General features: G+C 38.4%; 1 protein-coding gene across 1 annotated transcript in view; it reads right to left on the reverse strand.

Annotated features, from left to right (window-relative positions):
- Positions 1-9,151: 9,151 nt before the first annotated feature.
- Positions 9,152-13,806, reverse strand: part of TMEM67 (transmembrane protein 67) — a 64,442-nt gene continuing 59,787 nt past the window's right edge. The window contains exons 22-23 of the mRNA XM_004370826.2: positions 10,761-10,903; positions 9,152-9,836 (exon numbers count right to left, since the gene is read on the reverse strand). Coding sequence (XP_004370883.1) covers positions 9,756-9,836; positions 10,761-10,903 — 224 coding nt within the window. The 3' untranslated portion in view covers positions 9,152-9,755. The remainder of the gene's footprint in view (positions 9,837-10,760; positions 10,904-13,806) is intronic.

A 13,806-nucleotide genomic window follows, 5' to 3' on the forward strand; every position in this document is an offset into this window, starting at 1 on the left:
TTTCGGTATTATCTCCATTTTACAAATGAAGTAACAGTCCCAGAAAGACAACTTGTTCACATGGCTCATTAGTGAATTAAACCTTAGTCCACTGCTTCTCAGACCAGTGCTTTTTTGGCACTACTCACTGTGCTTCTTCCTTGAACATTGAGGAAGTAAGAAAAACAGATGATTGTGCCTGGAATAGTGATTAATTCTCAAACAGAACTGTAGCATTTTAATAAAGATTTGTGATAAACCTTACAGTTTATAAAATTCCGTAGCTATATATTGTTTCTTTTACTTCCTGCAGCCTCAGGAAACTGAGGCTCAGTGAGGATAAGGGCTGGCTGTCAAGAAGCAGGGCCAGATAATCACCCCAAGATCTCTGACTCTATCTTCCCATGGGGTCAACACGGTGAAGCCTCTCAGACCATTTCATAAGACAACCTGGCCATTCAGATAAGCCCTGCTACTCCCTGAGGTGAATCTCTTCAGCCTGGTTGACACCTCCGTTCCGGTGAATGCGCCACCCTCTCAGCACAGGCCTCCATGCCCTTGTTGAAGAAGAAAATTAATAACAGACATCTTACTTTGATTTTAAGGTTTTTCTTATCCACGAAACCAGGTATTAACCATAAAAAGCCTGACCCAAACAGCAAAAGCCTGCCAGAAACTGCTCCATAACAATGTAAATTTGTCTTATCCTGCTACAAACGGATAGTCAACAAACCATTACCTCCTAATTTAAATTTCAAAAAGTCTCTTGGCTGTAGGAGAGTAAACAACAACAACAACAACAAAAAACCAAACCCACTGATTCCCACTCATAGCGACCTAGTAGGACAGAGTAGAACTGCCCCATAGGGCTTTCAGGCTGCAATCTTTACGGAAGCAGACTGCCACATCTTTCTCCCGAGGCATGACTGGTGGATCCGAACTGGCAACCTGTTGGCTTGCGGCCAAGCACTTTAACCACTGCACCACCAGGGCTCCTGTGCAAGTGGGTGGAAGAACAAATTATTAGCAGCCAGGCCAAAAGTAAACTGATAATACTTGATCTCAGTAAAGGTGCAAGGCAGGGTTCACTCAATCATGTTAAGATTAGCCAGTGGTTGATCTTTTATATTTCTCCCTCCTCTTTATAAGCTCATTGTACCGTAACAGCCATTTACTTTTTCTGGAATCAAAATGGCCTCCCTATATGGATATAAAATAACTGCTAAGAATAAACCTTATGTTCCAATTTCGGTGAGCTTTCATTATTTTTTTACACCCTTCATCCTGGAGACGTCTTCACTCTGCTCATCCAGTTGTCTAAGTACTTCCCAAACCTCACGCTCTAACTCAGATTCATTCTGCACCAACACTTCTTTCTTCCCCAGAAGCTTCATTCTCTTTAACTTCCTTCCTTGCTGAACTCCTAAGAACTTGCGCTTTTAGTATTCCTTTTGGCACTTGATGGGAGCCCTGGTGGCACAGTGATTAAGAGTTTGGCTGCTAACCAAAAGGTTGGCAGTCTGAATCCACCCGGTGCTCCTTGGAAACCCTATGGGGCAGTTCTACTCTGTCTTATAGGGTCACTATGAGTAGGAATTGACTCGACAGCAACGGGTTGGCACTTGGTATATTACTGTGAAAACCTCTAGAAGCCAGTTACCATGCCTTAGTTTTCTGTGTACTTTCCCCCTCTCACTGTCATAACTGGGAGAAACAATTTAATTCAGTTATGTAAACATAGTCTTTGTGGGTCCTAATGGATGTTCTTTTGTATTTTAAATATTAAAATAGTGTAATTTAAGGACACTAGCTTAATTTCATTTTAAAAAAATGCTTGGCTTTACTATTCTTCAAAGCATCCAACATGTCTACAATTAAATAAATACGACCTCAAGTTCTTGAGAATTAGCATAGCATTAATACGTGCTTTTTAGGTTTTAAGGTGGGGCAAACAGTTGAGTGCTCAGACTACTAACCTGAAGGTTGGTGGTTCAAATCCACCCAGAAGCTCTCCTGAAGAAAGGCCTGGCGATTGCTTCTGTACAGATTACAGCCAAGAAAACCCTATGAAGCACACAGTTCTACTCTGTAACACATTGGTTGCCATAAGCCAGAACAGACTTGACAGTCACAAGTTTGGTTTTTTGTTTTTGTTGGCTTCAAGAATAGTCTGAACAGTGAAAAATAAAGTAAAATAAATTACCCCAGTGTCCTTTATCTGAGAGAATAATTTCACTCCCAGGGACTTAATAAAAAAAAAAAAAGCAAGCAAGCAAGCTAACAGAGTACTGATCACAGCTATCTAAGGCAAGAGTTTTTGTCCAGTGCACTGCAGAGGCGTAGTGGGGTGGAGGGGAGTGAACTGAGGGGGGCACTGGCCCTGGGGCCCAAATCCAAAGGGACTGCCAGATGAGATGCAAAGTGACATTCCGAAATATGAATGGCGCCCGACTGAAGCAGCCCAACAAGGGGGGGAAGGTGTTTCTGCTGGTGAGTCACCGCTATCGTCTGTTCATATTGAAATTGGGGAGGGCTCACAATTTACAGATTGCCCCTGGTGCATTCCCCTGGCTCAGGGGACTTCAATGAGCTACGTGGGCTGCCCAAACTTCTAAGGTTAAGGCTGCACAGTCAGCATTCATTTTCAGCATACATTAAGTTCCCTGAGGGCAGATTCCAAGTACTTTCATTCCGTGTTCTGTCACACATGCCTTGAGGGTCTTAGTCCCTGTATGCAGTAAGTGCTCAGTAAACGATTGCTCAATGAAATGTACATTTATTTGAAGAGATTTCTTTAATCTATGGCCATGATGCTCCTTTTAAAATCTGTCTCTGTGGTTCTGCTTCTTGGCATTCTGAGCTTTGTATAAAATGCCTTTGTTCAGAAACGTCATACTTGCATACACTTTGACTCATGAAGAGAAAAATATCTGGTAAAATATATCCCAGACCATTAAGAGTAGATAATTCTGAGGGATAGAAAAGTGAAATTAAGAAGCACATTTCCTTTCTGTGCCTCCCCTATGATTCCAAACCAAAAAAAAAAAAAACCAAATCCGTTGCTGTCAAGTCTATTCCGAGTCATAGCAACCCTCTAGGACAGAATAGAAATGCCCCATAGAGTTTTCAAGGAGCACCTGGTGGATTCAAACTGCCAACCTTTTGGTTAGCAGGCCTAGCTCTTAACCATTATGCCACCAGGGTTTCTTGGATTCCAACAACCCATTAAACTTTGGTTCCAAGTCCTTTTCTGCCCATTTCTTTTTTCTTGGAATAGTTTTTCTCAGATCTCTCCACCTTCCTTCCAATCATCTCTCCTCTTCCTCCTTCCTTTCCCTTAAACAAGATCATTCTGTTTATTCTTGGGGGTAGGATGTGTGTACTCAGGAGTCAGGGACTTGATTGGCAGGGGGATATGGATAAGGTGCCAGTTCCTATAGCTTCTTTGGTCTGCAAGAATGCCCTGTCTGGGGACAGTAACAAATCACATTGTTTTCAACAGAAGGGGCACATTGCTGTATATCTGTATAATGTGTGGATTTTATTTTTTTTTACAAAGAACATGTATTACTTTTTAAGTGACACTTTGAGGCACAACAAATATGCCAAAAACCCATACTCGTTGTCAAGTCGGTTCTGACTCATAGTGACCCTATAGGACAGAGTAGAACTGTCCCACTGGGTTTCTAAGGAGCAGCTGGTGGATTCGAACTACTGGTCTTCTGGTTAGCAGCCAAGCTCTTAACCACTGTGCCACCAGGGCTCCAATGTATACACAGAAATGTACAAATCATAGATGTAAACCTTCAGCAGTTTTCACAAAGTGAATACATCCATGTAACCAGTGCCCAGATGTGGAAATAGAACAGTACCTTTGTGGTAGGCAGAATTCTAAGACAACCTCTTATAGACCCATGCCCTTCTATAATCTCCTTCCCTTGAGTGTGAGTGGGACCAGTGAATAAGATGGGCTATCACTCCTGTGATTAGGTTATTAATCAGTTGACTCTGATCTAATCAAACAAGAGATTACCCTGGGTGGGCCTGATTTAATCAGGCAATCCCTTGAAAAGATGATGCTGTCAGAGAGAAGCTCCCCTGCTGGCCTTAAGGAACAAAACAACCAACCATGTTGTGAACTGCCTATGGAGCTGAGAGAGACCCCTGGTCTGTTTCTGGACTGCATTCCATTCCACCGGATCACAGTCATATATTTCTTTTGTGCTATAGTTATAATGGAAACAAAATTCTTTTTTTTCCTAAATTTTATTTATTTTGTTGTTGTTGTTGAGAATATACACAGCAAAATATACACAAATTCAACAGTTTCTACATGTACAATTTAGTGAAATTGATTACATTCTTTGAGTTGTGCCACCCTCCTTTTCTGAGTTGTTCCTCTCTCATTAACATCAACTCACTACCCCCTAAAGTTTCCATCTAATTCTTCAAGTTGCTGTTATCAATTTGATACCACATATTCTTAAAAGAGCATAATGCTCAAGGCAGACCTTTTTTACTAGTTGAGCTAAAACTACTGCTCGGTTTTAAGATGACTTCAGGGGATACTTCTGGTTTAAGGTTTAAAGATTATCTGAGGGCAATAGTTTCAGGGGTTCTTCCATCTTCCATGGCTCCAGAAAGTCTAGAGTCCATGAGAATTTGAAATTCTGTTCTTCGTTTTCCCCCTTTTGATCAGCATTCTTCTATAGAATCTTTGATCAAAATGTTCAGTAATGGTAGCTGAGAATCATCCAGTTCTTCTGGTCTCATTGCAAAGGAGGCAGTTGTTGGTGGAGGCAATTAGCCACACATTTCATATCCTCCTCCTATTCCTGACTTTTCTTCCTCTGTTGCTCCAGGTGAATGGAGACCAAGTGTTGTGCCTTGGATGGCAACTTGCAATCTTTGTTTTTTTTTAATTTGTCAAGATCCTTTTATTTTGTATTGCAAACATATGTAAACTATGCAGAATAAAAGATAAAAAGCCATCAAAACCAATACTTGCTAACCACTTCAGGATAGATTCCTAACATGGACTGGCCTTACTGAGACATCTAATTTTTTTCCCTTATTTCTTAGCTCTTTTATCTTGTAGAAATATGGAGGGATTATGAAAATAAGATGAAAGGCTACACTCTATTAGACTAGAGATAGCTTTGGTCCAGTGCAAGCTGTGCCTTGAAATAAATCTAAAGCACTTTATGGTTAAAACAGCAAGAAAGCAGTTTGATTTCCCATTAAATCACAGCTTAGTGCATTCTAGAACAAATTGAAGTAACTGAAAATTTTAGCTATATGGTGATATTTATATTCACACTCCACAAACACACATGCTCAAATGCCATTGACAAATTCTGCGTTTATGTATTAAGGAGAGAAAGGGAGAGAAAATGGATGTGTGTGTCAGACTGTATGTAAAAACTCATCCATTTGCAAAGACAGTATGAAAATGAGCTCATTTTGCAACACACACATACAAATGTGTTTACACTTCAGAAAGAAGAAATGTATAATTAGCAACAAACATGCAAGAACTTGGATTATAAAGCAAAGAAAATACCTGAATGTTTTTGTCTTATCAGCAAAAACTATATATGTATCATTTAAACCCTTTCTCTGTATCTAGCAGCTTAGAGATACAGAATAATTTAAATTATGCTATTCAGTAGTCTCCCACTTAGGACAATTAACAATTAATGCCAGCAGGCAGCATCACATAGTAGAAAGAGCACAGGCTTTGGCGTCAGATATGGTCTCATATTCTAGGTGTGCTACTTTCTATAAATAGGGTTTCTGAGTCTTTTTTTTTTTAATTGTTACTTGCAATCTTTTAAGACCCCAGACACTAAACAACGAACTAGGGGGGAGAACAGAAGCACTAAACACATTATTAGGATAATTAACTGGGATGTCCCATGAAACCATGACCCTAAACCTCCAAACCAAGGAATCAAATCCCATGAGGTGTTTGGTTGTACATAAGCAGCCCGTCTTAGTCATCTAGTGCTGCTATAACAGAAATATCACAAATAGATGGCGTTAACAAAGAGAAATTTATTTTCTCACAGCCTAGTAGGCTAGAAGTCCAAATTCAGGGCGTCACCTCCAGCGGGAAGGCTTTCTCTCTCTGTCGGCTCTGGAGGAAGGTCTTCTCATTAATCTTCCCCTGGACTAGGAGCTTCTCCGTGCAGGAACCCCAAGTCCAAAGGACGCTCTCTGCTCCTGGTGCTGCTTTCTTGATGGTATGAGGTCCCCAACTCTCTGCTTGCTTCCCTTTTATCTCTCCTAAGATAAAAGGTGTTCCAGGCCACACCCCAGGGAAACTCCCTTTACACTGGATCAGGGATGTGACCTGAGTAAGGGTGCTACATCCCTCCCTAATCCTCTTTAACCACAGGCAGAGATTATGATTTATAGCGCATAGGAAAATCACAAAATGGAGGACAACCACACAATACTGGGAATCATAGCCTAACTAAGTTGACACATATTTTGGGGGGGACATAATTCAATCCATGACACAGCCTCAGCAGCAACTTTTTTTTTTTCTGTCATTGTTGTAAATATATCACACAACTTTTGCCAATTCAACTTTCTACAGGTGTACAACTAATTGACAGCAATTACAATAATCTGCTGTGCAACCCTAAACTTAATCAGTGTAATTTTTCCATCACTGTTAACTCTCTTCCCCCTCTCTCCAACCCCTGGTAACCACTTATAAACTTTGGTCTCAATACATTTGCCTTTTCTTGTCTTTGTATATAAGTGAGATCATACAATATCTGTCCTTTTGTGATTGGCTTATTTCACTCGGCATAATGTCTTCAAGGAGCCCTGGTGGTACAGTGGTTAAGAGCTTGGCTGCTAACCAAAAGGGTAGCAGTTCGAATCCACCAGCCACTCCTTGGAAACCCTATGGGGCAATTCTACTCTGTCCTATACGGTCACTGAGTCTAAATCGAATCAACGGCAACAGATTTTGGAATGTCTTCAAGCTCCATCCATACTGTGGCATGTATCAAGACTTCGTTTCTCCTACTGGATGAGTAGTATTCCATTGTATGTATATACTACATTTTGTTTAACCATTCATCTATTGATGGGCATTTAGATTGTTCCCACCTTTTGGCTATTGTGAACAGTGCTGCAATGAACATTGGTGTATAGGTCTCTTTTTGAGTCTCTGCTTTCAAGTCTTTTGGATATATACATAGGAGTGGAATTGCTGGGTCATACGGTAGTTCTATTTTCAGTTTTTTGAGGACCCATTACACTGTTTTCCACAATGACTGTATCATTTTGCATTCCCACCAGCAATGGATAAGAGTTCCAGTTTCCCCACATCCTCACCAACATCTGCTGTTTTTTTTTTTTTAATTTTAGCCTCCCAGTGGGAGTGAAATGGTATCTCATTGAGGTTTTGATTCGCATCCCTGATGACTAATGACACTGACAATTTTTTCATGTGTTTGGTAGCCATTTGAATGTGCTCTTCAGTGAAGTGTCTATTCAAATCCTTTGCCCATTTTATGACTGGGTTATCTGTCTTTCTGTTGTTAAGTTGTCAAAGTTTTATACATATTTTGGTTATTAGATTCTTGTCAGATATATGGTTTCTGAAGATATTCTCCCAGTTGGTAGCTTGTCTTTTCACTTTTTTGGTAAAGTCTTTTGATGAACAAAAGTTTTAATTTTTATGAGGTCCCATTTATTTTGTCTTTTGCTGTTTATGGTTTTGTTAAATTATATTAGATGATCCACTGTTGAAAGCTAAGCCTGGCAGCGTTGCCCTTGCTTGTTCTTATAAGAATTTTACGGTTTTAGTTTGCACATTTAGGTCCTTAATTCATTTTGAATTTGTTTTTGTGTATGGTATGAGGCATGGATCCTGATTCATTTTTCTGAAAGTAGAAATCCAATTTTCGTAGCATCATTTATTGAAGAGCACAAAATTCTTTTAAAAAGGCCACACAAATTGCCTTGTGTTAGTGTCAGGCAGTTTGCCTACTGTTACTTTTAGCACTCCCAGCAATGTGACATTGTCTTAATAAAGGCTCCAGTAGGACTAATCCTGGTCCCTCTTTCAGAATAAAATGTTAATGGGCAAGGGCTAGGGGGAGGAAGAAACAGGAGGTATTACTAAAGGGGCACTGAGTTTCTATTTGGGGTGATGAAAACTTTTGGAAATGGACAGTGGTGATGCTAGCATGACACAGTAAATGTAATTAATGTCACTGAATTGTACACTTAAAAATGGTTAAAATGGCAAACTTTTTGTTACATATATTTTACCACAGTGAAATAAAAAAAAAAAAAAATGGGACTAACTAGTACCTCTACTACTGGTAATAGTAATAATAACACAGAGGTAATACTTATGTAGCACTTACTATGTACCATGCACTGTTCTTCTAAGAACTTTTCACATGGTACCTCATCTAATCTTTACAATAACTCTATGAAGTAGGTACTATTAATCTCATTTATTGATGAGGAAATTAAGTGACTTGCCTCAACTTACACAGCTCAAAGATGCCAAGTGACTTGGTTCAAGGTCCCAAAGCCAGTAAGTGACAGGACCAAAATTCTAATATGAATCCAGAGCTTCTATTACTAAATCTGGAGCATTTTCCATTAAACTACCCGACTCCTTAACTTACATTTATTTCCTCTTGGCTTATATTTTTCAATATTTTACAGATACCAGAAAGGATACACATTTCATTCTAATATATCAAGCTTGCAAGCACTGTGTTAATGGTCATTTAATCTAGGCAACCAACAGAGCCTTCCCAAAAAGCAACTTGTTAGGAAGCAGTGGCAGAGAAGTGAGCATTTAAAAATACAAAATACAGACACTGGTCTGCAGAATTATTTTAGGGCCTATATACTTCTAGGAGCGCTGCTGGTGCAGTGGTTAAGGGCTCGGCCGCTAACCAAAAGGTCAGCAGTTTGAACCCACCCAGAGTCTCCATGGGATAAAAGTCCTGGCAATCTGCTCCCGTAAAAATTATAGCCAAGGAAATCCTATGGGGCAGTTCTACTCTGTCATATTGGGTCACTATGAGTCAGACTCAGCTCGACAGCACACAACAACAACAATATGCACTTCTAAGAGGGACACAAAATACTGAGTGCTGTATTACTAAATGCTATTTCATGAGATCGACATCAAACAAATAGAAACACTAAAAGTTTATTATATATTTTCAATTCAAAAATACAACTATATGTACATAACATTACATTTAAGTATTTATACAGCATTAGGAGAGAAAGCAGTAAAAAATACTGATTTTGGGGTTACTGACCATTACACTTGAAATATAAAATGTCTTTCAAGTACATGGTATAAAATGAAAATGATTATTAAAGAGTATGTTGAAGAAAAACCCATCATGGGAAGTGATTAGCCACGTGGCTCAGAACTTAAATTATATTTTGGATCCTAATGTTTTTTCCTTATTTAGAAAAAAATAAGCCTACTAACTTATGAAGTCTAAATTTGCTTTCAATAAATCACTTGGTCAACATAACAAGATAAATGTACATACATAATGGGAAAATGGTATTTTCAATTATATCACATTATATATTAACAAAGCAACTTATGCATTTACAAGTTATAAAAATAAATCTTTCTGTAGATAAAAAAACCCAAAGAATAATTTATATTACAAGTTTTAAAAAATATGGCAAACTAACCTGATAATCACAACATTTTGTTGTTTGCCATGATTATACTGTCTTGAAGTTATTTATTTCATAAATTAAATCAGAAATCTTTGATCCACTAATGTTTTGGATGCCAAATTCCTCTGTCCTACTGTATTACGAATAAATCTAAAAATCTGGAAAAAATTAAAACAATTCAGGATGAAAAGAAATATAAAGAAAATTATATATACACATCAATATCTAAATTAAATTGGCTAATTCACTTAACTATTTATTCTCATATATCAGACATATGAATTCCATGGTGATACACAAACTTTTAAAGACTAGACTATTATCATCTTTCTTAATATCAAAGAAGTGTATGTTCCTATTTAGATTACATTTTTATGAGTTAATAATACCAATCCTCTCACATAGGAATCCACTTTTAAATATCTGTCAAGGCTATTTTCCTCTAAAAGCTATGAAAACATCAACAGAATCTACTTGTTAGAAAAAGAATCTCTTCATAATTTTAGGTATCTCTATCAAGGACTAATAAATTCTGCCTGACTCATATAATTCCTTAACATATGCAGAAGATATTTCAATAAATATTTCAACAATATTTCAAGAAAACATTTTTCATTTCTTGAAATCAGCACCTCAGATTCCCCACCATCCATGCAGTTTTCATCCACATTGGTGAGGAATGTGTGAGAGTTAGAAGATAAAGGGGCTTTTCAGTGGCTGAGTCCTGAGCTGGAATTCCAGTGCTTGCTTTTTTGCTATGTTAACATCTGGTGCAGAGTGTAAATGGGACTCTTATTACTGCTGACTCTTGCATCTAAGAGATTGGCAGTTTAAGCGTCCTCCTACTGGGTCCCTTTCATGCTCAAGCAATTTATGCCCTCCACTAGACCTCAGGATTTCATTGACCCTAATGGACATAGTGTAGAAAAAGGTTGGTTGAAATATTATTCCTTCTTTTGGTATTCTAAGCTTTTATAAATTCCTGGTAAAAAGTAGACACTGTTACTTTCTGCTATAAGAATAAACATCAATTTCCAATATATTTCTTTTAAAAGATACCTAGAAAAAATTGAAAAATTTACCTCTTGTTGTAAGTATGTGAGAAAGGCTGCTAAAATAAAATTTTGGCAAGCCAAATCCACAACACAGAAGAACAGCAGATCAAAGATAAGAAGGGTGGCTTCATTTCCATAGTACAGTACACTGCTGAAAGAATAACCTTCATCTATTAAAAAAGAAAAAAGGAATTTATAAGATATAAATTAGAAATTTGAAAACAAAACAAATTTGTGATAAATTTCTGGTAGTAAAATTTGGATACTTAAGAGTACATATAGTACTACACAGTAAAAAAAAAAAAAGGTATAAATTTTCTAATCTAAAGATTAGTCAAGGAACTCTGCACATAAAAAGCAGTTTAAACATTAGCACCAAGGGTTGGTAATTGCTAGTAGTTTAAGTATATTGTGGATACCTTTCAAAGACCTTTCTCTTTCTTCTTATTGTAGTAGTTTAAATGAAGTTTACATTTCAAGTTAGTCTCCCATACAAAAATTTATACATGCATTGTTATATGACCTAATTGATCTCCCCATACTGTGAAAGCATGCTCCTCCCTTCTACCTGATTCCCCATGTCCATTCAACCAGTTCCTAACCCTTTCTGCCTTCCCATTGCACCTCTGGACAGAAGCTGCACGTTTAGTCTCTTGTATCTACTTGAGCTAAGAGGCACACTCCTCACTAGTATCACCTTATGTCCCACAGTCCAGACCAATCCCTGTCTGAAGAGTTGGCCTTGGAAATTGTTTTAGTTCTGGGCTGATAGAGAATCCAGGAGCCATGCTTTTTGTGGGGTTCCTCCAGTCTCAGTCAGACCATTAAGTCTGGTCTTTTTACTAGAATTTGAGTTCTGCACACCACCTTTCTCCTGCTCCATCAGGGACTCTCTGTTGTGTTCCCTGTCAGAGCAGTCACTGGTGGTAGCCGGGCACCATCTAGTTCTTCTGGTCTCAGGCTGATGAAGTCTCTGGTTTATGTGGCCCTTTCTGTCTCTTGCGCTAATACTTTCCTCGTGACTTTGGTGTTCTTCATTCTCCTTTACTCCAGGTGGTTGGGACCAATTGATGCGTCTTAGATGGCTCCTTGCATGCTTTTAAGACCCTAGATGCCACTCACCAAAGTAGGATGTAGAACATTTTCTTAATAAACTTTGTTATGCCAATTGACCTAGATGTGCCCTGAAAGCATCGTCCCCAGACCCCTACCCCTGCTACTCTGTCCCTCAGAGTGTTTGACTGTATTCAGGAAACTTCTTAGCTTTGGTTTAGTCCAGTTGTGCTGACTTCCCATGTAGTGTGTGCTGTCCTTCCCTTCACCTAAAACTTGTCTACTACCCAGTTAGTGAATAACCTTCCCCTCCCTCCCCACCCTCACAACCATCAAAGAATGTTGTCTTCTGTGTTTAAACATTGCGTTCTTCTAATAGTGGTCTTACACAATATTTGTCCTTCTGTGACTGAATTCACTGAGCATAATGACTTCCAGATTCCTCCACGTTATGTTTCACGACTTCATCGTTTTTCTTTATCACTGTGTAGTATACCATTATGTGGATATACCATAATTTATCCATTCGTCTGATGACGGGCACCTAGGTTGTTTCCATCTTTTTGCTATTGTGAACAGTGCTACAATGAACATGCGTGTGCATATATCTATTCGTGTGATGGCTCTTATTTCTCTAGGATATATTCCAAGGAGCAGAATAGCTGGATCATATGGTACTTCTATTTCTAGCTTTTTAAGGAGGCCCCAAATCGATTTCCAAAGTGATAGTACCATTTTACATTCCAACAACAGTATATAAGTGTTCCAGTCTCTCCAAAAACTCTCCAGCATTTATTATTTTGTGTTTTTCAGATTAATGCTAGCTTTGTTGGGGTGAGATGATATCTCATCGTAGTTTTGATCTGCATTTCTCTAAGGGCTAATGAGTGTGAGCGTTTCTTCGTGTGTCTGTTAGCTCCCTGAATATTTTCTTCGGCGAAGTGCCTGCTCATATCGTTTGCCTATTTTTTAATTGGGTTATTTGTCTTTTTGTTGTTGAGGTCTTTTCCCCAATTAATGGACTTTGGGCCTTTGTCAAATATCAGCTGCTCATAGGTGGATGAATTTATGTCTGGATTCTCAACTGTGTTCCATTGGTCTATGTATCTGTTGTTGTACCACTACCAGGCTGTTTTGACTACCATGGTGATATAATAGTTTCTAAGATCAGGTAGTATCACGCCTCCCGTTTTGTTCTTCTTCTTGAGTAATGCTTTCCTTATTCAGGGCCTCTTCCCTTTCCATATGAAGTTGGTGATTTCTTTCTCCATCTCATTAAAAAATGCCAGTGGAATTGGATCGAGATTGCATTGTATCTGTAGATGGCTTTGGGCAGAACTGACATTTTCACAATGTTGAGTCTTCGTTTTTCCACTTACGCAAGTCTCTTTTGGTTTCTTGCAGTAGTGTCTTGTAGTTTTCATTGTATAGGTCTTTTACGTCTATGAATAGATTTATTCCTAAGTATTTTATCTTTTCAGGGGCTATTGTAAATGGTATTGATTTGGTGATTTCCTCTTCGAGGTTCTCTTTGTTAGTGTAAAGGAAATCCAACTGATTTTTGTATGTTTATCTTCTACTCTGACACTTTGCTGAAATCTTCTATTAGTTCCAGTAGTTTTCTTGTGGATTCTTTGGGGTTTTCTGTGTATAAGATCATATCATCTGCGAATAGTGATACTTTGACTTATTCCCTACCAATCTGGATGCCCTTTATTTCTTTTCTCTAGCCTAACTGCTCTGGGTAGGACCTCCAGCACAATCTTGAATAAGAGTGGTGATAAAGGGCATCCTTGTCTAGATCCCATTCTCAAGAGGAATGCTTTCAAAGTCTCTCCATTTAGGATGATGTTGGCTGTTGACTTTGTATAAATGCTGTTAATTATATTGAGGAATTTCCTTTCTATTCCTATTTTGTTGAGAGTTTTTATCATGAATGGGTGTTGGACTTTGTCGAATGCCTTTTCTGCATTGATTGATAAGATCATGTGGTTCTTGTCTTTTGTTTTATTTATGTGAT

Source organism: Trichechus manatus, unplaced genomic scaffold, assembly GCF_000243295.1.
Source record: "Trichechus manatus latirostris isolate Lorelei unplaced genomic scaffold, TriManLat1.0 scaffold00009, whole genome shotgun sequence".
NCBI classification, from domain to species: Eukaryota; Metazoa; Chordata; class Mammalia; order Sirenia; family Trichechidae; genus Trichechus; species Trichechus manatus.